Source organism: Theropithecus gelada, chromosome 10 (assembly GCF_003255815.1).
Source record: "Theropithecus gelada isolate Dixy chromosome 10, Tgel_1.0, whole genome shotgun sequence".
Lineage (NCBI taxonomy): Eukaryota > Metazoa > Chordata > Mammalia > Primates > Cercopithecidae > Theropithecus > Theropithecus gelada.
Genome location: NC_037678.1, coordinates 31,479,227 through 31,502,867, shown reverse-complemented (window position 1 = coordinate 31,502,867; position 23,641 = coordinate 31,479,227). Strand labels below are relative to the sequence as shown.

Here is a 23,641-nt window from a genome sequence, read left to right as displayed (position 1 = left end):
GGCCCTGTGGCTGTGGCTTCAAGAGCAGAGGCAGAGGCTGTCTCTTTAGCCTACTTGGCTGTCTCAGCACACTCTCTTTCTGTGGATTTGTGATGAGCTCTACAAGAGCAAAAGGTGTTATCAAAGGCCCTGAGCATTGGTGTGTCAGCACTGCCTCCACCAGGCCCCAGGTGACTGATGCTCCTCTGGCTCCTCTGGTGGGGGCTAGTACCTGTAGATCACATGGTTTCTCTGCCTCAGATGTCAAAGCCATTTGATCCATTGTGAGACGCTTAAAAATAAAATACTGTTGATTTTGCTTCTTTAAATAGTCAACATAAATAACATTTAGTATACAATTTAGAAAACTAAAAATACAAAAGAAAAAATATCCCTCATCACGTGACCTAAAGAAAACTACAGTTAATATTTTGACATTTTGGGATGTCCTTCTGACCCATTTTCCATGCATAGATGCTATCCATGTCATGTGTTTTTTTTTCCTTTACATAAGTGATATCATATTGTATGTGATGTCCTGTGGCCTGCTTCTTTCTCTTATTGTGAACATTTTTCCATGCAAGATTTGTAATGGCTGTGTAGTATTTCATCAAGTGCATGGATCATAATTCACCTAATCAGCCCCTTTTATTCAGCAACCCAGTGCTTTCCAGTTCTTGTTTGTTTTTGCTTTGTTCTGTCTGCCCTGATAAGCTGGCTGCAGGGAGCATTTCTGGGCAGTGCCCAGAGCACTCCATGAGTGCCTTTTTGGCCCTTTTCTCACACAGGTACATCGGCCCCAGCACCGTGTTCGGCTCCAGTGGTAAGCTTGCCAATGTGGAGCAGTGGCGGTGTGTCTCCATCCTCCGGAGTCATTCAGGCGGTGAGTGGGACTGCCTGTTGGGGTGGGCGGGGCCCTGACACCTGGCTCAGATCAGCAGCACCACCATGTCCCCTGTGGGACTGTTTGGTCCTTAAAGCAGCCCTATGTCTGGGCTGTCCCTCCCCATCACAGTCAGTCACACCCTGCCTATCCCTTACGATCTGTGCAGTCACCGGCTCCACTACCTGTCTCCAGCTGCATTCAGTCTCCCCACTCTTGCCCTCATGGGGTATATGTTTATATCTTTAATGTAGAACTTCCCACGTTCTGCTGTTTGTCCTGCTGAACAGAATCAGTACCTTCATCAGCGGATCACTAAGTCCGTAAGCACACTTTGTTTATTCCCCAGAAATCAGCTCACAGATGCCCATTGAAAAGATCTCAACTTGAACTTGAGTATGTTTGCAGTGGTTTAAATAAACTTGGTATGGAAAAAAGCACATTTTATGAATTTAGACTGAGGGGGAAAGGTACCCATGCGCTGTATACTCAGGTGTCAAGGATACCAGGTTGAGTGCAATTTAGACTTGACTCAGGAGACTGAGTCCATTTGGTCCAGGAATGGACCAAAGGGTTTTCCAGGCAGGGTGGTACAGCATAAGTGAGAAAGTCTTGGTGTGAATGGGTATTTGGAGGCATTTCACCATGGGTGGATCTTTATAGACAAGGCAGGGAGCAGCACAAAGTGAGGCTGGTCAGGTATGCCAGGGTTGGATCATGGAAAGCTAGTGCTCCCTGTTACTGAGGGAATCCCTTATCATGGAAGAGACAGGGAGCCACTAAAAGCTTTGAAGCATAACAGAGAGGTAATTGTGACAGCTCAGTGAAGTGGAGGTTCTTCCAGTGGTTCAGATGGACACCGTCAGGGCCTGAGCTAGGCCTGTGATAATTGAGGTAGAGAAGAGGAGATCGATTTGGGAATACTTAGGACTGGGCACAGAGAGGTATGAGATAGATTCCTGACTGGATGCCTAGATAGTCAGAGGTATGATCTCTGCTGAGACCTTAAGGACAACAGGCTTATGGGGATGGATACCAGTTCAGAATGGGCTTGCCCCTGGCTTGAGGGGTAGGGGAAGAAATGTCAAGAAACCTTGGAATTGAGCCTGGAGATCTGGGCGAGGACAGGGCAGGAGTGAGAGGTGTGCGAGGTGGCATCACCTGTAATCCATTGGCAGTGTATGCTTAGCAGATTCTCTGTAGACAGTTTAAAGGAGAACAAACCCATCTTGGTGGCAGCCATAGATTGAGTCCACGTTTTTGAAAGTTGAAACGGTAGTGTTGTATTATTGTTTGATAATGAAATTGTGTAATTTGCCCTTATTTGTGTCACAGTACTAACAGTGAAGTCTAGTTGAACTTTTCTGGAACTTGGTGCACATGTCTATAAGGGTGCCCAAGCATGGGGTAGGCCTCAAGTGAGGACTACAAGGCTCTAGCCAGAGCCTTGCATTCTCTCTCTTACCCCACCCCCCAGTGGGGCTCCTTTACCAGACAGGTAGGGTTGACACTCATTACTCACTGGTCCTGGTAGCAGGTGTGGGCAGAACCATTCAAGAAGAAAAATCAATGACAAGCAGAAGTAAATGAATAAGAAAGAACTGGATCTTTGAAAAGCAAAGTGTGAGAAATATATACTTGGTATATTTAATTGGGGGTTGGGAAGAAAAAGCCTAGACAAAATTAGAGGTTAAAGATCTAGGAAAACATTTAACCCAGGCAGAAAAAAATCATCAAACAGTACAATATAATGTTTGTACTGTTAAGCTAAAAAAATACTAAAAAATCGTTTTCTAGAAAATATGAACTTTCATAATTGATACCATAGGATTAGGAAAAACTGAACAGAATAATAACCAATGAAGAAATGGAAGACTGTCTTCAGAAATGCTTCTTAGTCCTAAATTATTTGTAGATGCATTGTTTTGAGCTTTTAAGAAAAATTATACAGAACAATAGCAATATTTATAACTGAAAAGGAGATATAAGCCAGGATTATTATATCTGGAAAATACAAGAAAACCTAAGAACAATAATGTAACAAAAGCATAGAATAATATGAATAAATATAGAAAAATCAGAAGTGATACTCGTAAATATAACATTTGAAAACAGTAATTTATTTATTTATTTATTTATTTGAGACAGAATCCTGCTCTATTGCCCAGGCTGTAGCGCAGTGGTGCGATCTCAGCTCACTGAAACCTCCACCTCCGGGGTTCCAGCGATTCTCCTGCCTCAGCCTCCTGAGTAGCTGGGACTACAGCCGCATGCCACCACACCCGGCCAATTTTTTTTTGTATTTTTAGTAGAGACAGGATTTCACCATGTTAGTCAGGAAGGTCTTGATCCCCTGACCTCGTGATCTGCCTGTCCCGGCCTCCCACAGTGCTGGGATTACAGCTGTGAGCCACTGTGCCCGGCCAGAAAACAGTAATTTATTATGATTAAATGTGACATAATATAAGTGTAGTACAAGAGAATCTATTAATGTAACTTTACATACTAGGAAGTTAGATAGGAAAAGCTATAGTCATCTTAGGTATTTTAAAAGGAACATTAGACAATTCAATATCAGTTCCTGTTAAAAATGCTTTTTTAAAAATGCCTATAGAAAGATATTTCTTTTCTTTTTTTGTTTTTGAGATTGTGTCTCACTATGTCACCCAGGCAGAATGCAGTGGTGCAATTACGGCTCACTGCAGCCTTGAACTCCTGGGCTCGGGTGATCCTCTTGCCTCAGCCTCCCGAGTAGCTAGGACTACAGATATGCATCACCATACCTGGCTAATTTTTTTTATTTTTTGCAGAGATGGGTTTCACTATGTTGCCCAGGCTGGTCTTGAGCTCTTGGGCTCAAGAGATCCTCCCACCTGCACCTTCCAAAGTGCTGGGATTACAGATGCAAGCCATCACACCTGGCCTAAAGCTGTTTCCTTAACATGGTAGAGTCCTTAGTCTTTTTCAAATCCGTAGCAAATATTACAGTTCACAGTTAAGCCTGGTTGTGGTTTATATCAAGAAAAGACAGTGATGGGTGTTGTCATTTAATTTCTTGCTCTGGAATTTCTGCAACACAGTTAAACAGAAACTGGAAAATAAGACAAAAAGGAAATGAAGGTGACATTATTTCACATTAAGAAAAACCATAGGATAATAAAGCTCCTGGAACAAATAAAGCACTGAAAAATACTTAGAACTAATGAGTCTTTATATTGGCCTCAGAACAATTTTAAATTATTTATCTTTTGCTACTAATAGCCAGTTAGAATAACTCATGATAAAAAGAGAATTATACATAGTGGGATCAAAAGTTATAAATATCCAGGAACAAGTAATCTTACCAAGAAATGAATTAGATTTCTACGACTTAAATCACAAACGTTTTAAGATATAAACATTGAGAGATAGAAAACGGCTTCATAAATTCAAAGGCTAAATGAAATACATTTTTCCCCAAATTAATATTTACTTGTCCATATACCAAACATTTATTGAGTGTCTGCCATGTTCCAGGCACTGTTCTTCTCTCAGGGAGTTTTGTTCTTGTAAAAGAGACTGACGAGTGAGTAGTATAGGAGATTTCAAGATTAGCCCAGAGGGCAGAGTCCTGTAAGGAGCTGGAAGATGAGTGCTCAGTGAGGAGATGACATTTGAGGGAACACTGGACGGCGATGAGGGGACAGCCAGTGCGAAGGCCCTGGAGCATGGACATGTGCTTAGTGTGCCCAGTGAACCCCTGGGAGCTGGGCTGCGGAAGAGGGTGCGAGAGGGAGTGTGCCTTCGAGACCATGGTGAAGGCTCTTCTCTGAGCAAGAATAGGAAGGCTCAGCAGGGATCTGGGCAGAGGAGTTGAGACCTTTGGCAGCAGTGTGGATTCTACCATGCGGGGCTCAGGGCTGCACTGGGAAGACCAGTAAAGGAGCCCCTCCGAAAAACTAGGGAGAGACAGTGGTGGTTTGGACTTGGGGCATAACACGGAGGTGGTGAGAAATGGTCAGAGGCGGATTTCCTGGTGCATTGAATATGGGATATGAGATAAGCAGAGGAGTCAGGATGGCTTCCCAGACTATGGTCCAGACAGAGGAAAGGATGCAGTGAATGTAACCTGAGCAGGAAGTCTGCAGGTGGGACAGAAATGTTTGTTAAGGGAAGTGTTTTGGAGTTTGGTTTTGGACATGGTAAGTGTGCCAATGTAAGGGGACATACTGTGTAGACATTTGGAAATATGAATCTTGGAAATATGAGGTTCTGGGTATGAGCAGAGTCCAAGGATGAGCCTAGGGATTGGAGAGCTGAAACCGGCAAAAGAAGCTAGGAGAGGCCAGTTAAGACAGTGAAAAGAAGCCAAGCATGGTGGTTCATGCCTGTAATCCCAGCACTTTAGGAAGCCAAGGCATGAGTATCACTTGAGGCCAGTAGCTCAGCAGCCTGGGTGTCATAGTGAGACCCTGTCTCAACAACAGTAACAAAAGAGGCAGCGAAGAGAGTGTTTGAAGGAGAGGGGAACGGGCAGCATACTGCTTATTGCTGTGGGGCAAAGTGAAGACCAAGGATGGACTGCTAGGCTTGACAGCATGGAGGCTGCTGGGGGCCTAGGCAAGTGCAATATTCATGTGGTGTCATTGGGCCAGAGGTGTCATTGGAGGATATTCAAAAAACACTAGGGGAGGAGCTGAGCTTTGTCAGGTGTGTGGGAAGATGGAGGAGAAGAAAAGGGGGAGTGGTGGTGGGTGTCAGCTGGAGGAGCGAGGTAAGGACCAGGTGGGTGGCAGGTGGTGAGAGGACAGCAGCATCAGTAGATCGGAGTTCCTGGTGGTGTAAAAGTGCTGTTGGAGCTGAGGGTGAGCTAGGAGCACGGGGCTGATGGCTGGCCTGTGGGAAGGTTGGAATTGAGACGGATTGCAGTGATTTGTCATGGAAGGCCTCTAGATATGACCATGGGGTGAAAGTAGTAGAAACCAAGGTCATCAGAAGGGAAGGAGGAATTTAAGGAACCAAGAGCCTGGGGTGTTAGAAGAATCATCCTCCTGGAGTCACCAAGAATGATAGTGAGAACAGTGGCCAGAAATGTAAATCCACAGGTGAGGGGAGGGGTCTCCTGTGTGTGTAGATGCACAACAAAAAAGAGGTGCTATATAGTCTGAAGACAGAAACTCCAAACTGGGAGTTTAGGAGAAAATTATGTCATGTGTGTGGATTTACTCAGCAGTGATTGTAAAGGACATCTGGAAGGATAAGAATGTTATGGATAAAAACATTCAAAGTTCCAGTGATAGAAACATCATGGGTTTGAGGGTAAACTCACAACACTGAAGGAGGCTACAGTGTACCTAAGAATTTGGTGTGATGTGAAAGGAGGCATCACTTATCAAAATGGATTCTTCCTCACACGGGGCATAGTAACTATTAAACAGTTAGTGAGGAGAAATTAATTTCGATCCTCACCGAATACAGCACATACCAAAATAAATCCAGATATTAAAGAGAGAAACATTCTAAATAACTACACAAGGAAAAAATAAAATTGAATATTTACCAGACCTCTAGCAGAGAGAGTATTTTTCAAGGTTAACAAGGCAATAGAAGAAATCACAAAGGAGAATAACAGATTTTACTCCATAAAACTCCTACAGTATAAAAAGGTAAAGAGGTGAAATTTGCAGTTAATAGCTGCATTATATGTGTCTGTGGAGATTGCTAAGAAAATCCCTTCTCTTTTCTGGGCTCCCACCTGACCACATATTCTCTGTTCTAGGATGTGGGCACTCCCCTGCTGTCCTGGTGTTTGCATGTCTGCCCCTCCAGGATTCTCAGTTCCTAGAGAAAGTTGTTGTTTTCTTCATTTTTGTAGGCACTGTGTTTATGTTGTTAGACCCACTGCCCAAAACACTTCCCAGTAAATAGCCACAATAAGTCAGCAGATCAGTCCAAAAAGACATTAGGTAAGAGACAAATGCTTTCACTAATAATCTAGTTCAAAATTTAAAATATAAAAATGTACTTAATAAATAAGTCGGAAGGGGAAAAAGTCATCACCCTCAATTAAGGGAGTTTTGGAGCAAACAGTCTGCATGTGGAAATATAAAACCACAGGGATCTTGGAAAAGCAGTCTACAGTTTTATGAAAATCCAGACCTGTGAGGATGGTCAGATATTCTGCCCAGGATTCGCACTCTGGGGTATGCATCTCAGAGAAATAATCCAGAGTGTGGAGAGTGACACATACACACGGGCCCAAAAAACTGGAATCCAGTTAACCTTCAGTGTTATATTAGGTCAATTAATAGTAGTGACTGCTCTCAACCACATAGAATGCAGGGCAAAAAAGGAAAGAAGCTGTGAAGATCACATAGGCATTTAGAATACAAAATGTGAACCACAGCATGTGAGACAATGTGAAAAAAAACCTGGTAAACTGTCACTAGATTTTTTTTAAACTAGAAAAAATACAATAGATATTTGGAATATTTTTGTTTAAACCTCTTGTACAAAGAAAGCACTTGATAGCTGTTACCTTGCTGCTATGTTTGTTTCTTCAACTCACCAATCATTCTTCTGTATACCTAGCACTGCACCAGGCGCTGAGGTTAGAGAAATAACTAAGACTGCGCCCTTCACCCCTGATGGCAGGATAGGCAAGGTTGGCACCATCGTCACAGCGGACCCTCATCGATGCCTTGGTGTGTGCCTGGCATGGTGTTGCAGCAGTTTATCACATTTAATCCTTACAATGACCCTATGAAGATAGGTTTTGGGGTTTTTTGGTTTTTGTGTTTGTTTTTTGAGACAGGGTCTTACTCTGTTGCCCAGCCTGGAGTGCAATGGTGCAATCATGGCTCACTGCAGCCTTGACCTCCCTGGGCTCAAGTGATCCTCCCACCTCAACCTCCTGTGTAGCTGGGGATACAGGCATGTGCTACCATGCCCAGCCAATTTTTTGTAGAGATGCGGTTTTGCCGTGTTGCCTAGGCTGGTATTGTACTTCTGGGCTCAAGTGATCTGCCCACCTCAGCCTCCCAAAATACTGAGATTACAGGCGTGAGCCACTGCACCTGGTCTAGATTTTGTTTTTTGATCTGCACTTGACAAATGATAAAATGGAGTCACAAAGAAGTGAGTGTGATTAATTCTGTTTGGAGGCTCCGTAGCGAATCAGGGTCTGGGAGATGAGACCCAGTCCATGAACCAGACAAGGGCCTCAAGATGACTTGTGTTCAGTTGTCAGCAGCCCTGGAGTTCTGACTGTGCCAGGCATTCTGCCATGTGCTTTACCCACCGTGTCTCATGCTCAGAAGGCTTTTGGAGGAAGGCCCTGTTATGATTGGCGAATCTAGTCAGCGGGGCTGAGGAGCATGCTCCAGGCCACAGACCCACGAAGTAGCAGGCTCTCATGCATGGGTGTGGTGCCATACGGTGCCCAAGCTCTGAACCATACCCTCAGTTGCTTCGTCTGTAAAAGGAGTGAGGCACTGGGGTCGGTTAGATGCTTTAAATTTATGACCAATTGAAAAATTTTGGGGGCAGTTTTTTCAGGTTGGTTAAAAAATACCAGAGTTGTTATGAGGTCCCAGGTCCCAGGGGCACTGGCCAAGCTAATAGACAAGGGCATTGCCGGGTAAAAGATCTCACCAGAACCCTCTGTCTTCTTTCAGATGTGATGGATGTAGCATGGTCTCCCCATGACGCCTGGCTAGCCTCGTGCAGCGTGGATAACACTGTTGTCATCTGGAATGCTGTAAAGTTCCCAGGTCTGGGGCCTCCTCTGACTGGTTAACAGCGAGCAGTACTTCTTGTCGGTTTCTGGAGCAAGAGTTGGGCTGTCTCCGTAGTCTTGGTGGCAACAGATGTATGACAGTGGCCTAGGATTTATGTGTCTTGTCAGTTTTTCTTTATCAGTAACATTTGCTTAAGTTTTAAAAAGAGATTAATGCTTAAGAAAAATAGTAACTGAGTGCTAGCATGGCATGCCACAGATCATGAGGGTAGTGGATGGGCAGCTGTTGTTGGGGACCCTGGTGCTCCCAAACATGCTATGTGTACCCCCACCACTGGGCTCTGGGCTCAGCTCAGTCACCATCTCCTCTGTGAAACCCTTGAGCAGATATGGGCTAACACAAACCCAGTTTTGCAAAAGATTGATTTTTCTAAAGTCACAACAGATGGCATAACCTGGCACAGTTATAACTAGTAAAATTCTTCTCATATTTCAGCTCTGTGTTTGAAGTATGCTTTCCTCATGGATCCAGGTCATTTTAACTCTTTGAAAGCCACCAGCATGTATGGAAACACTCAGTCTGGCTATGGAGAGGGCAACTTTAGAGACTGGAGTAGCATTTGTATTACAGATCTATATAGGGTACCATCGTACACACCTTTGTCTTTAGCCATAACTTACAAAAGACTGAGCCACTGTGTGGCCCTTTGAGCTGGTAGGCCTCCTTCTTATCAGGGAGCTACCAGGGAGGCTAACGTCAGAAGTGCTGGTGTCACAGCCCAGGAAGGGCAGCCATAGGCAGGGCCGCTAGATACAGATAAGACCTGGATCAGAACTGGCCCCTTGGTGCCTGCCTCCTTGATGCAGTCATTTCTTTAATTGGCTTTTGCCTTGGTGGAGATCAAATAAGGAGGCCCTTCTGCTTCTGCCTGGTGTGGGGGCTGGCCAGGGCAGACTGCTGAGTCCGCTCTCTTGCATATCCATCCTATAGCCCATGGATTGAGGTCACATTTTCCCCAGATGACACCTCTCCACATTCTTTTTTTCTTCACAGAAATTCTAGCTACTCTGAGAGGTCATTCTGGCTTGGTCAAAGGGTTGACATGGGACCCTGTTGGTAAATACATAGCCTCTCAAGCTGATGACCGCAGCCTAAAGGTGTGGAGGACACTGGACTGGCAGTTGGAGACCAGCATCACCAAGCCTTTTGATGAGGTAAGTGGGGACAGCTCAGGGAGCTGAGCCCCAGCAACTGCCCCAGCCCCTTCCTGACTTCTGTGTGCAGAGAGGGAGCTGGCCATGGGCCAGGCCACCTGGGGAATGCACCGAGTCTGGGAGCCTGAGCGGATTCACCAAGGCTCTCTGGGGTGGGACTCTGGCCCTAAGAGTCAGATAATACAAAATCCTTCATTTCTGAGATGCTGTTTAATTTCCAACTTTGAAATGAAAGGGATTTATAGTTTTGTTGTTTTTTGTTTGTTTTGTTTTGGTGACGGAGTTTCGTTCTTGTTGCCCAGGCTAGAGTGCAGTGGCATGATCTTGGCTCACTGCAACCTCCGCCTCCCAAGTTCAAGCAATTCTCCTGCCTCAGCCTCCTGAGTAGCTGGTATTACAGGCACCCACCACCACACCCAGCTAATTTTTGTACTTTTAATAGAGACGGGGTTTCACCATGTTGGCCATGCTGGTCTCGAACTCCTGACCTCAGGTGATCTACCTGTCTCAGCTTCCCAAAGTGCTGAGATTACAGGCATGAGCCACTGCACCCGGCCCAGATTTATAGGTTTAAAGTTGAAGTGAACCTTAGAGATGTCTCCACATCATTCTGTCACCCAGCTCACTCCCACAGACATGGATAAAACTGCTGCTTATAGTGTGGAATTTACTCTGAGCCTCCTGCAGTGCAGCTTGTTGGGGGCCAGGGCAGGATGGAGGAGACTCTTCTGCCATCCCCTGTGCTTGTTGATATGCACCCTGCAGTTCAGGGGCCTTTTTTCCTGGCTAGAGTTAGCAGTACAGTTTGCACATTTGGAAATCAGCCTGCAGTAGCTTCTCTAGTATTTTACTCTTCCTTTATTTGAGTTCTGATTTCAAATGGAATGAAAGCTCAAGATCACCATTGTTCATTACACATTTATTAAGTGTCTGTTGTATAGAAGGCAGTAACTGGGCACAGGAAGATAAAAGTGGATTGAGATGGAGTCTCTCCTCTTGAAGCTTAAAGCCACTTAGGAAAGACAGGCATTCCCATTAGTTGCATGATGATGGAGTGGTCCAGAGTGCAGAAACAACCCAGGAGAGGTGAGTGCATCAGGGAAGACTTCACAGAGCGAGGGACACATGCGTGAAGGTTTGCAGGAAGAGCAGGCATTTGCCCACTGGTCAGGATGACTGCAAAAGTAAGGTGATAGTCATATGTTCACTTCTCCCCGCACAACACCAGCTCCTGGGCTAGATATATGACTACTGGTTTTTACCTTACTTAGTCTTGCCCTGAAGAGCTTTTGCTCCTTCTGGAGTTCCTCAGGGCTCTGACTGCCAGGCATTGGGGTCCCATGAGGTGGACTCCTAGGGACGGCTTTAGGAGTGTCGTGAGTACCAGCAGGAGCTGGTAGTACTCTTCAGCCTCCACTGGGTGGGCCCATCATTCCGGGTAGGGGGTGGATCTGTGGCCTAGGCTGGGAGCTGAAGTGGGTGATTTCACTACACTCAGGCCCTGGTTTGTCCTGTCCTGCTCTAGAGTTGTAAGATCATGATCTTAACCCTTAAGTGTTTAGAACTGCCCCGAGCCCACCTTGAGCTTCAGGGAGCTGGCTCTGGACCCATGTCATCTCATTTTGCAGGAGGAATAATGTAAAGGGATGTTCTGCCTCAGTCCCCAGTCCAGGTTGGGGGAACAGTGCCTTTCTACTGTTCCTTTTACAGTTTATAAGGATGTTACAAACCTCTTGTCCCTTGCAGGTGTCCTCACCACCCTTTGGGTGAGGCAACAGGCTCAAGAGAGTAGGTGGTGCCTCATGGTCATCAGCTACATTACAGACACAGGCTTCTGCCAGGCTCCTGGGTTAAAAAGAGCTTTTTCCCCACCAGAGTATATCTTGAGGATGCTGTGCAGATGCCATGCTGTGGGTTAACAGGTGCTACACAGAAGAATTGGGTCAGTGGCCAGAGAGATTTGACCCACACAGAGGCTATGGTTCAAACAGGTAGCCTTCCTGCAGATCTCCTCAGGGCCTACACTTCTGTACTATATTTCTTTGTTCAGCTCCTCTGGGGGAGTGTAGGATGCTGCAGTTTCCAAATTCATTTCACAGAGCCCTTTTTGGTTGGGCCATCTGGAGACACAGAAACTGTCAGTGTAGCCAGAAGCTTGGGGTGCATGCTCCACCATCACACATTTATAAATTGAAGTTTAACTTTATCCTTGAGGCCAGAGTTTTGGTCACAACGGTGACCATGAGCTCCTTTCAAGTGCAGATGCTTCTTTCAGTGTGGAGGAACGACCCATGTGTTGCGGCTCAGCTGGTCACCTGATGGGCATTACCTAGTGTCTGCCCATGCCATGAACAACTCAGGCCCCACTGCCCAGATCATCGAACGGGAGGGATGGAAGACCAACATGGACTTTGTTGGGCACCGGAAAGCTGTGACTGTCGTGGTGAGTGCCCAGGGAACTGAAGGAAGATGGGCTCCAAGATTCAGCAAATATTAATTCTTGGTTTATTTTGAATAGTTATACTTAAATATTTAAAAACTAATTTTACAAAATAGAGTATGTACTTGGTTGATTTATTGGCAAACTTTACATGGTGAACATCACCAAAGTCAGTCTTGGGTTAGGAACATTGTAGCTCCACATCAGCCTTTTACACACTCAGGTATGCTCAGGAGTGCCCAAGCACAGTGTCCCCCTTACCTGGCTCCAGTGATTACAGGTAGGATTCTGGTGCACCCACCAAGCACTGCACTTGTCCCCACACCTGGCAGCATCAACCACAGGTGCAAGGCCATGCCATAGATCACTGAGTTGGAAGCTGCTGTCAGTCCTTAGGCGTGAGAGTTGTCTGGCCACTCGTCTTATGCTTCTCTATGACTTTAATTAAATAGTGTCCTGAGAGAACCCAAGGCAAGCCATTAAGTAGTTGCAAATAATCTGTGAGAACCAGGATTTTCTCAACACTGAGCAGCCAATAAAATAAACAGATTGATGGGCTAAGGTTGATATAAACTTAAGGATCATCCAAGACCCTGATGAAAATGGACTCATTTTTGCCTGTGTTTGAATAGATAATAAGTATCCACCGGATGCGGTGGCTCACGCCTGTAATCTCAGCACTTTGCGGGGGCTGAGATGGGCAGATCACGAGGTCAGGAGTTCGAGACCAGCCTGACCAACATGGTGAAACCCCATCTCTACTAAAAACATAAAAATTAGCCGGGCATGGTGTCGTGCGCCTGTAATCCCAGCTACTCAGGAGGCCGAGGCAAGAGAATCACTTGAACCCGGCAGGCGGAAGTTGCAGTGAGCCAAGAGTGTGCCACCGCACTCCAGCCTGGGCAGTAGAGCAAGACTCCATCTCAAAAAAAAAAAGATAATAAGTATCTATATATTGTACCTTAAAACACAAATTTTGTATAAATAAAATATTACATATTAAATTTTTTTGTTTTGGAGTCCATGTAGGGTTTTGTTTGAACCAGAGCTTTGTTGTTAAAGTCTTTGGAAATCACTGCTTCATGGTTAGTGCTCTACATGATTCTCCCATGCAGTCCTCACAACCACTTCATTAGTGGCTCTGGGAGATCACGCCGCCTGCCTATGGCTCACAGAGCTCCCAAGGCCCTGCAGCCTCATTGGTGTTGGAAACAGTAAGCCCAGGGACATGCCTCTGAGTTCCATATTCTCCAGTCTCTGTGCACCCCGACCATTCCTGCCTACCCTCTGGAATTAAAACATCTCTAGGCTACCTGACATCAGACTTTCAAGAACCCTCCTTCCTCTGCCCTCAGTTGTCCTAGGTTGAGGATTCCCAGAGCGTTCACCCGCTTTAAATCCAGGAAGGTGGCTGGGAGCTCAGTGAATGCTTTCATCCTTTCCAAAAAGAAAGACAAGTTACTCTGGGGGTAGCTCCCTGGACTAAGCAGCCAACCAGGCACCTTTGTGTGATATTGCCGTGGCCACTGGCCCAGGGAGATCACAAATGACTCTCTGAGCAGATCTCTGCTAGACGGTTATAACTGAACAACACATGCAGTGAGGCAAGAAGAAATTCAGGAATTCAGAGGTTCACACCCCTCCTGCCCATCCCCTTGGCCTCCCTTAGGAAATAGGGAGTGAGAAGGTCTTTGTTTCTGAAGCCCCCTTGCAGGCTCAGCTTTTCTGCAGGTCCTAGGGCTGGCCCTGCCAGGCCAGAGGGAATTGAGAAGGCTAGTTTCAATAGCTACCCATCCCCTCTACTTGGCATGCTTCAGAAATGGAGAGTTTGGTAGCGCTAGTTTCAAATCTGCACATTTCCCAGCTTACTCATTTGGTGCCTCCGCACATACTTTCTGACCTCCCTCAGCCTCCTTTCCATCATCAGCCAGATGCCTCATAGGTGGTCAGGAAGATGAAATGCATGCTCAGTGCCTGGACTCAGAGAATGTCTGTAGGAGACCCCTTTCAGCGGGCTGGGACTTGGGCACAGGGGACATGCCTCATGCTTGATTAATTATTTTTAACATTTGTTATTTGGCTTTAGAAATTCAACCCAAAAATCTTCAAAAAGAAGCAGAAGAATGGGAGTTCTGCCAAGCCCAGCTGCCCGTACTGCTGCTGCGCTGTTGGCAGCAAGGACCGCTCGCTTTCTGTCTGGGTGAGCCTGCTACCCTGAGCTTTTGTTGCAGGACGGGAGGTGTAGGTTGGCAAAGTAGCGAGTGGAGGAAAGAGAGACCTGCTTTGGGTGATGCTCAGAGTGTACTTCTACTCTGCACCCGTGGTCAGTCCCTCCTTGGAAGCTCACAGGCTCTCCTGCTCTCCCAGAAGGAAATGCTGAAGACTGGGTCTGTGCCCAGCCAGGAGAAGCCACCTTGACCCCCAGCTAGACCAACTCTCGTGTCCAGGCTCGGGCAGCACCCTCAGTGGTCAATGCCATGAGCAGCATCTTGGGCTTGCTTCCCAAAATCTTTATATGGCCGGGCACGGTGGTGCACACCTGTAATCCCAGTACTTTGGGAGGCCGAGGCAGGCGGATCGCGAGGTCGGGAGATCAAGACCATCCTGGCTAACATGGTGAAAATACAAAAAATTAGCCAGGCTTGGTGGCGGGCGCCTGTAGTCCCAGCTACTCAGGAGGCTGAGGCAGGAGAATGGCCTGAACCTGGGAGGCGGAGCTTGCAATGAGCCGAGACCACGCCACTGCACTCCAGCCTGGGCGACAGAGCGAGACTCCGTCTCAAAAAAAAAAAAAAGAAAAAAGAAAAATCTTTATATAAAGTGTATTCACCTGAAAGGTACAGCTTGGTAAGTTGTCATACATGTTTACACACCAGTGTCATCACTCCCTAGAGCACTCCTTTTTGTCCCTTTGTCCCTCCCCAGTCAAGACCTTCCTCACCACCAAAGCAACCACTCTAATGGCCTCTGTTATACTGATGAGTTTTGCCTGCCCTTGAACTTCATATAAATGCAATTGTGTGGTGCTTGCTTCTTTGTGTCTTCATTTCTTTTGCTTGGCACAGTGTTTTTGAGATTCGTGTATGTTGCTGCACTTAACAATATTTTATTCCTTATAATTTCAGTGTAGCATTCCACTGTATGAATACACTACAATTTGTTTATACAGTCTCCTGTTGATGGACATTAAGGTTGTTCCAGTTCTGAGATATTATGACTAAAGCTGATATGAACATTCTTGTATAAGTCTTTATGTGGACATATGTTTTCATTTATTTGTGAGTACATACCTACGAGTAGAATGCTAAAATTAAAGAAAAAAAAAAAAAAGATAGTACCAGGTGTCAGCAAGGACATGATAAGCTTGAACTGATATAGCTGTTGCTGACAGGTGTTTACGCTGGCATGAGCACTTGGGAAAACTGTTTGGCAGTTACTGTTTGGCAGTTTCTACCACAGCTGGGCATATGACCTGGAGCACTTCCACTCCTAGGCATATAACCAAGACAGATAAGTGCTTATGTCAACAGAAAAAGACACACAGAAAGCTGACGCCTCCATTTGTTAGTCCATTTCACCCCTGGGTGATGCTGTGATGGGTAAGGTTATGAGCCTGGTGCTCCTCACTGCATCCCCTGAGAGGAGGCGATGTCTTCAGCTTCTTTTTTTTTTGAGACGGAGTCTCCCTCTATTGCCCAGCAGGCTGGAGTGCAGTGGCACGATCTTGGCTTCTTGGCTCACTGCAGCCTCTGCCTCCTGGGTTCAAGCGATTCTCCTGCCTCAGCCTCCTGAATAGCTGGGATTACAGGCCACCACACCCGGTTAATTTTTTTGTAATTTTAGTAAAGATGGGGTTTCACCATGTTGTCCAGGCTGGTCACAAACTCCTGACCTCAGGTGATCCACCTGCCTCGGCCTCCCAAAGTGCTGGGCTTACAGGTGTGAGCCACCACACCCAGCCCGATGTGTCTTCAGTTTCATTGTTCCTCTCACCTTCCTAACTCAGTGCCCTCCACAGAGTAGGTTCTCAGCAGATATGTTCAATGGTAGTTGGCGAGTGAGAACCCAAGAGTAAGAACTGTGGCCATTTCTAAGTGAGAGCTCTTGAAGGGTTAAGTTTCTCACTGCCAGTGACTGGTGTGCTGTGACCTGACTGTGTGGTGAGAGACACCTCTACATGCAGTGCAGGGAGCAGTCTTGCTGCTGAGCATCAAGGTGCCAATATATTTAAAGTTTGATAAAGCAAAGTGCATACACATTAAATTTTTTTTCGTTTTGTAAAAAAGTGTCCCTATAAGCAGAGCAAGTTTGAAGTGTTCTGGGTTTGAAGGTTATCCTCTGGCTGCATTTATTAGTTTGTTACAGAGAAATCTATTACTGTGTGCGTTGTGATTTTTTTTCTTTTTTTAGGCCCAGTATTCACTTAACACCCATTCTGGAACCTGAACCACAGTACCACAGAGAGCCGTTCAGGGGACCTTCCCTGTTTCCTCCCAGCCAGAGGCCCTGTTTGTGGTGCTGCAACCAAAACATCACTGACTGTGATGCCCATATTTCTTAGAATGCTCAGGTCAGGCAGTCACACAGCCTGCAGATTTCTGAGGGGTCTGTAGGCACATTTATGGGAGGAGGGACAAGGCAGCTTTTTCTAGAAGTGGAATTAAGGTGGAGGCAAGATTCTTAATGTGGGTTCCAGATAGTTCAGACTTCAGCCCCCTCTCCAGCACTAGGGTAGACACAGCTTCTCCTTCCCCACACAGCAGTCTCAGGCTGCATTGGGACGCTCAGCCCCACAGCCTCCCAGAAGCTACAGCAGCACCTGTGGGAGCCCACCATCCTGTGAGGAAGTGTGTTTCTTCCCAGCCCATCATCCTGCAGCTCAGGGCTAGCCAGCAGGGTAGCCAGGCACTTGTGCACAAGAGGAAGAGCCTACCATAGCCGTTGGAATGTGGAGTCAGCATGTATGCCAGCAAATGAGTGACTCAATAGAGAATATGCACACAGTGCATGCTATGCAGTCATCCAAAAGAGACTTTTACAAGATATTTAATGACATACTTATTGTGTGTTAAATGAAAAAGCAGACACAACCATGAAGAATAAAATAAATTTGAATAAAATAAATTCTTACTTTGAAGAATAAAATAAATATTTGCACAAAATAGAAGAAAATAATTCATCAAAGTATTAATAGTCAGTAACTGGGCCTAGATTAAGGGCCCAGGTATGTATTTCTGTACTACCTGCACATAGTGTAGAATGAGCCTTGGATAAATGTGTACCAGAGTCCCTTGGGCCCAGGGAAAATGTGTTGTGTTCTCTCTCAGGGTGCTTCATCCCCTGTCTAGGCTTTGCTATCCTGTCTCCTGCTCCATAGACTCTCTCAGAGGTCCACTCTGGGGCTGTCCCTCTGCTCCGACCATAGTCCTTCAGAAACCCGCTCCCACTCTGCCTTCTCCATTGCTCGTTGTCTGTGTATAAAGCTATTTCCTCTGTCAGACCACAGCAAGCCCTGGAGGCAGGGTCCACTCTAGGTAGCATGCACATTTTTGGCAGGCTTTGGTACCCACAGTTTGGGATCTCTGCAGCTGTAGTTTGAATAGAGTTGAAGATGCCTTAAATATCAGCAGCCGCTCTGACCAAAGCTTCTAGGTTGGTTATGTTAACTGAGCTGAATACAGAAGGGAATTTTAGTAATTTCATTAACCTTGGCTGTGTCTTTCCTTCCAGCTCACATGTCTAAAACGGCCGCTGGTGGTCATCCATGAACTGTTTGACAAATCCATCATGGATATTTCCTGGTAAGGTGGATTCTACTTACAAGAATAGGTTAAGAAAGGAGAAGCCACACATTGGAATGTGAGGCCTCCTGGATGTGACTAGGGTCAGGTGGCCAGCGACCCCTCCCCAGGTGTCATAGTGGCCCAGACCAAGAGTGCTGTTTGCACATGTTTTGGAAACTGGCAGCAGTGTACCTGCTGCTGTGAGAATGTCCTGCCTATGCAGGATTTGCTACTGGAAAATGCCTTTTCAGGATTTGTCTAAGACGAGGAGAATGACGTGATCCTAGTGTGTTCTACTTTACTCCGTCATTGCATGAACCAAAGTCAGAAGCATACTTTCTGCTTCTCAGTGACCTGATTTATATGTATACTTTGTCAAGTTTTTTTTTTTAATTTTAATAGTTTCAAAAGTAAGATAAGTGAAATTGAAAATTCTTACAGAACATATGGTAAGGGATACTTTGTACACCTGCTTAGAACTAAAGAACACCAGGGCCGTTTGGGACACAATTGTTGCCCCCCCCCCCCCCCCCCCCCGGCCACAGAAGGGAACCAGGAGTTTCCAGCATCTCCCTAGAACACTGCCCACCATCCTCACAGGCCAGCTACTATGGCATATGTGTCTGCCTGGGGCTCTTGCTACCAGGCTGCTGATGGCCATGTCTTTCAGGACTCTGAATGGGCTGGGCATCTTGGTGTGCTCTATGGATGGCTCTGTGGCATTCCTCGACTTCTCCCAGGATGAGCTTGGTGATCCCCTGAGCGAGGAGGAGAAGGTAGGCTGACGGCCCTTGTGCTGCTGGGTGCTCTGTGACCATAGCCACAATAGCTCTGAGAGACCCCTTTGACTACACCCTCTTCTTGTGGGATTCACAGACACGTCATTTCTTAACATGTAATGGGATATTTGTCTTTTATATCTTGTAATCCTTCTTTACAAAATAGATCAATTAAAAAACGAGTCCCATTTCAGAAATAAGTCCTGGAGTTAAGAGTAGAACTATTTTAGGCATCTCTTCTTGAGCTGATAATAGGCCATCCACTGGGAGGTTTTTGTTCTGGGAAAGAGCTGAAGTGACTCCTCAGGGGCCCCTGCTCATGTCATTTTCCCCTTAATGGTAGTAATATTGGTCATTTCTTAGAACGTATTGTCTGCCAGGCTCTGGGAATGTGTTTTGCATATATGATTTCATTTAAATTGCACAAAACCCTTCAAGGCAGGGCTCATACATTTCGTGGATATGGAAACTAAGCCTCAGAAAATAGCATGGCTCTTTGCCCAGACTATGTGTGACCCTTAGGTCAGAAGAGGGAACCAGGCCTGCTGCCTCTGGGCCAGGCCACCTCCCCTCCGTGCTCTGCCGGGGTGATGGGGTCTCTGTGTCCTTCTTCCAGGTTTTGAGAAAAACCCTGCTTCACCTACCATAGGCTTAGAAACCTGCCTCTGCTTGGTAGGATGTGTGTATGTGTCTGAAGGGAGCTCTGTGAAAGCCCAGAGCAGGCTGGCAGCTCTCTCATATGACCTTATTTGCTGGTGGAAGCTTCCTCTTAACCTACAGTGTGACCTCCCCACTAAAATGTGAACCCCTTTGGGGGAGAGGTCTGCCTTAGTGACTGCACATAGAATGGGTCCTGCCCCCCCATCATTTTTCCATGAAGGAATGAGTATCTCAGTGGCCTCAGGTCCTCCTCCAATCTTGTCACTGTCATCAGGTACCTGGGGATCACTATGCACTCCTTTGGAGTCACTCTGGGAGCCTAATAACCCATCTGCTTACCATTTCCCAAGTCACAGGCTAGGACTCCATGTTGGAGGAACACCAGGGAAACTCTGGCCAAACCCTGAATTCTGCCTCGAGATTCCAGGGGATAGACTCAGGAGAGAAGGGCAGGAGCCAAGATGGCAAGAGAAGGAGGTTCCTGGCCACATCCAAGCCCTGCAGGAGCGAGTCCCGAGGCACCTCTCTTGGAATGCTGCCTCTCAACCCATACTCTGGTGTAAAGCAGATGTCCTGTTAACCACAGTCCCTGTTCTTGGGCAGAATCCCACGTTGGACATTTGCACATCCCATGGAAGTCTGTTCCTCATGCACTTTCATGTACAGCCGTTACTACAGTGTGCTGGGGACACCATCTCTGCTCTCATGAGGCTTCTGTCTAGCTTGTTAGGGGACAAGACTACGAGGGCCTAGGAGGAAGGGAGTATGATGACATACTAGGAGGGGTGGGAGTAAAGGAGGCTCCCCATCTCTGCTGTGCCAGGCCTTCCCATACTCTTAGAGACACTGTAAGCAGGCCAATGGGGACTTCCAACCACAGGGCTGATGGCTGCAAATGAGCTGTGAAAGTAGACTCTTGTTCTAGGATCTGATTCCCAAATGCATTTGGGTCCTTAAGAGCCTTAAGTTAGCACCTTGAGTATCTTCCTTTCCATTGAAGCACTGTGGATTGTTACTTGTTCTGCACCAGACTGTGGGGCAGTGTTGTCTTGTTGGCTGTCTCATTTACTGTCATCCCAGTTACAGATACAAGGGAGGCCATAAACATCAAGGGAGAGCATGAGACATCAACAGAGCTGTCGAATGAGGGACAGGCAGAATAGGGTGGGAGGTGATGGGGAGTTGGCCTTGGGTCCCTTCTCTGCTCAGAGCCAGGAGAGCCCTGCTGTGGTTTGCCTGCTGGTGGGCAGCACTGGCCACACTGATGCTCACTCTGGCATGTTTTGCCTCTCTTGCTTCCCCAGAGCCGCATTCACCAGTCCACCTATGGCAAGAGCCTGGCCATCATGACCGAGGCCCAGCTCTCCACAGCCGTCATTGAGAACCCTGAGATGCTCAAGTACCAACGGAGGCAGCAGCAGCAGCAGCTGGACCAGAAGAGTGCCGCGACCAGGGAGATGGGCTCAGCCACCTCAGTCGCAGGTGTTGTCAATGGGGAGAGTCTTGAAGATATCAGGAAGGTGAGAGCCCTGCCTGATGGCACTAAAGACATGGACATATGCCCAGGGACAGGGTGAAGGGCAGACACCAGTGGTGGGAAGGAAGGGATTTGTTTAGTTTGGCACGGGATCCATGGGTTAGCCAGCCTCGGGCCTGTTGGCCCCTTGCCAACTGCTGCATGGGGCCTGGATCCCTTTTATCAAAGACCTTATCTCCAGGAGCCCAGAGGAGGTCATCTCTTGTAAGAACTTACGAACTTTATCCTGCTGGCCTTTCTAGGAAATCCTAGATGCTAACAACAGTGGATTTCGGTCCCTGCCCTTAGGAGACTTCTGTGGGTTCCCCTTCTTCATCTGGAAGCCATGTTTGATGAGAAGGGGTTGGAAATGGGGCAGGAAAAGGGTAGGGAATGTTATTGCTTGGGGAGTTAAATCCATCTCCAGGAGCCTATGTAGGCTGACAAAGCTCCTCCAGGCAATTCAAATATAAAGAATGAGAGAAAACCCCTAGTTACGAGCTTTCTGTGGAAGGAAGGATTCTATTTTGAAAGTCAGTTTGAAAATCCCTACCTCAGGCTAGGCACGGCAGCTCACGCCTGTAATCCCAGCACTTTGGGAGGCTGAGGCGGGCAGATCGCTTGAAGTCAGGAGTTCCAGACCAGCCTGGCCAACATGATGAAACCCTGTCTGTACTTAAAAGAAAAAAAAACAAAAATTAGCCGGGTGTGGTGGTGCATGCCTGTAATCCCAGCTACATGGGAGGCTGAACAGGAGACTTGCTTAAACCCAGGAGGTGGAGGTTGCAGTATGCCGAGACTGCACCACTGCACTCCAGCCTGGGCAACTGAGTGAGATTCTGTCTCAAAAAAAAAGAAAAAAAAAAAAGGAAAGAAAATCCCTAGCTCAGTGACAGACGTGTGGTTCACGGGTGCAGGGCTCAGTCCTTTAGCCCTTTCCATGGCTGTTGTGTGGGGCGGCTAGTGTGGCATGCACCCACTGCTTGTTCTTTGCTTAGGTGTCTTGTTTAGTTGTACCAGAAGGGCTTAGAAGGAGAATTTAGAATACATTTCCTTAGAAGCCTTATTATGTTTAAACCTACCATGTTGAGGTATAATTGACATATAAAAAGTTATACATACTTAATGTGTACAAATTAATGATAAGCCAGACACAGAAGGACAAATACTGCATGATACCTCTTTTTTTTTGTTTTGAGATGGAGTGTCGCTGTCACCAGGCTGGAGTGCAGTGGTGCAATCTTGGCTCACTGCAACCTCCAGCTCCCTGGTTCAAGCGATTCTCCTGCCTCAGCCTCCCAAGTAGCTGGGATTACAGGCACACACCACCACGCCCAGCTAATTTTTGTATTTTTAGTAGAGATGGGGTTTCACCATGTTGGCCAGGATGGTCCGATCTCCTGACCTCGTGATCCGCCCACCTTGGCCTCCACAAAGTGCTGGGATTACAGGCATGAGCCACCGCGCCTGGCCTGCATGATACCTCTTATATGAGGAATCTAAAATAGTCAAACTCACAGAGGCAAAGAATAGAATGGTGAATACTGGGGTCAGAGGAAAATGAGAGTTATTAGCCAAAGGGTATAAGGTTTAAGTTATAGAAGATGAATAAGTCCTAGAGATCTCCCCTACAGCAGAGTGCCTACAGTTCACAATATGATATTGCATACTTAAAACTTTGCTAAGCGGGTAGATCTTATGCTCAGTGTTCTTATCACCAGGAAAAAAATAGACTTTATTTTTTAATATTTGGAAATAGTTGGCAGAAACTTTTGCATTCATTTATGTAACTCCGCTTTGCTAGAATCTTCTGAAGAAACAAGTTGAGACTCGGACGGCAGATGGTCGGAGAAGAATCACGCCTCTCTGCATAGCACAGCTGGACACTGGGTACTGGTTCATTCCCCTTTCATGATCTTATCTGGTGAGATCTTCCTGTCTTCTTTCAGCGGTTAACACTTTCACGGTGAGGATCTTCATAGGCCCTTCACAACCTGACTGGTAGAACGTGGAAGCAAGGAAGTCGAGCTCAGCTTCCCAGAGTCTCAAAGCCCATACTCCTCCTGGAGCCCTTGTGTGCACCTGAATCATGTGGTGGGTGGTAGTGCTAAGGCAGCCAGCACATCTGCTGCACTTCACTGTTGCCAGGGCACCAGAGGACGCACAAGGAAGGCAGTCAGTCAGGCTGATTTTTTTTTTCTTTTTTTCTTTCATAAAGTTATTTTTATGATTATGAAAGGTATATTTACACATGGTTAAATTTAGAAAATAGTAAAAGCCCAAAGAAGATAAAAACATTATCCATAATCAGATACAGTCACTGTTAACATTTTGATATCTGTATTTCCAGTCTTTTTTACCCCACTTGTTACTGCTTTTGCCCATTCATCCATTTTAATAACTAGTCCTCTGAGGCATTTACTGTCTGATTATCCAGGTTCCCGTCCTAGGATTTGCTTAGCCAGTTCACTGTGGACTTGTATTGTGTCCAGTTTCTCATGATTATAAATGAGTCTTTGAGCTCACCTGTGATTCTCTCAGGATAACTTCTAGAAGTAGAATTACTGGGCAGAGGGTAGGGCTCTGAAACACATTTTCCTGTTGGGGACAGAGATGGGGAAGAGACTCATTCACCACTTGCTGTTGTCCCAGTGTATATAGTGAGGATT

At 46.4% G+C, this 23,641-nt stretch overlaps 1 protein-coding gene across 2 annotated transcripts in view; it reads left to right on the top strand.

Moving 5' to 3' along the window:
- The window catches only part of LOC112632532 (protein HIRA), a 221,497-nt gene that overhangs the window by 145,454 nt on the left and 52,402 nt on the right, over window positions 1-23,641 (top strand). For both annotated transcript variants that reach the window (XM_025398195.1, XM_025398194.1), the window contains exons 5-13: window positions 768-862; window positions 8,518-8,613; window positions 9,634-9,794; window positions 12,070-12,237; window positions 14,321-14,434; window positions 17,965-18,035; window positions 18,688-18,793; window positions 20,761-20,976; window positions 22,777-22,862. In XM_025398195.1, coding sequence (XP_025253980.1) covers window positions 768-862; window positions 8,518-8,613; window positions 9,634-9,794; window positions 12,070-12,237; window positions 14,321-14,434; window positions 17,965-18,035; window positions 18,688-18,793; window positions 20,761-20,976; window positions 22,777-22,862 — 1,113 coding nt within the window. The remainder of the gene's footprint in view (window positions 1-767; window positions 863-8,517; window positions 8,614-9,633; window positions 9,795-12,069; window positions 12,238-14,320; window positions 14,435-17,964; window positions 18,036-18,687; window positions 18,794-20,760; window positions 20,977-22,776; window positions 22,863-23,641) is intronic.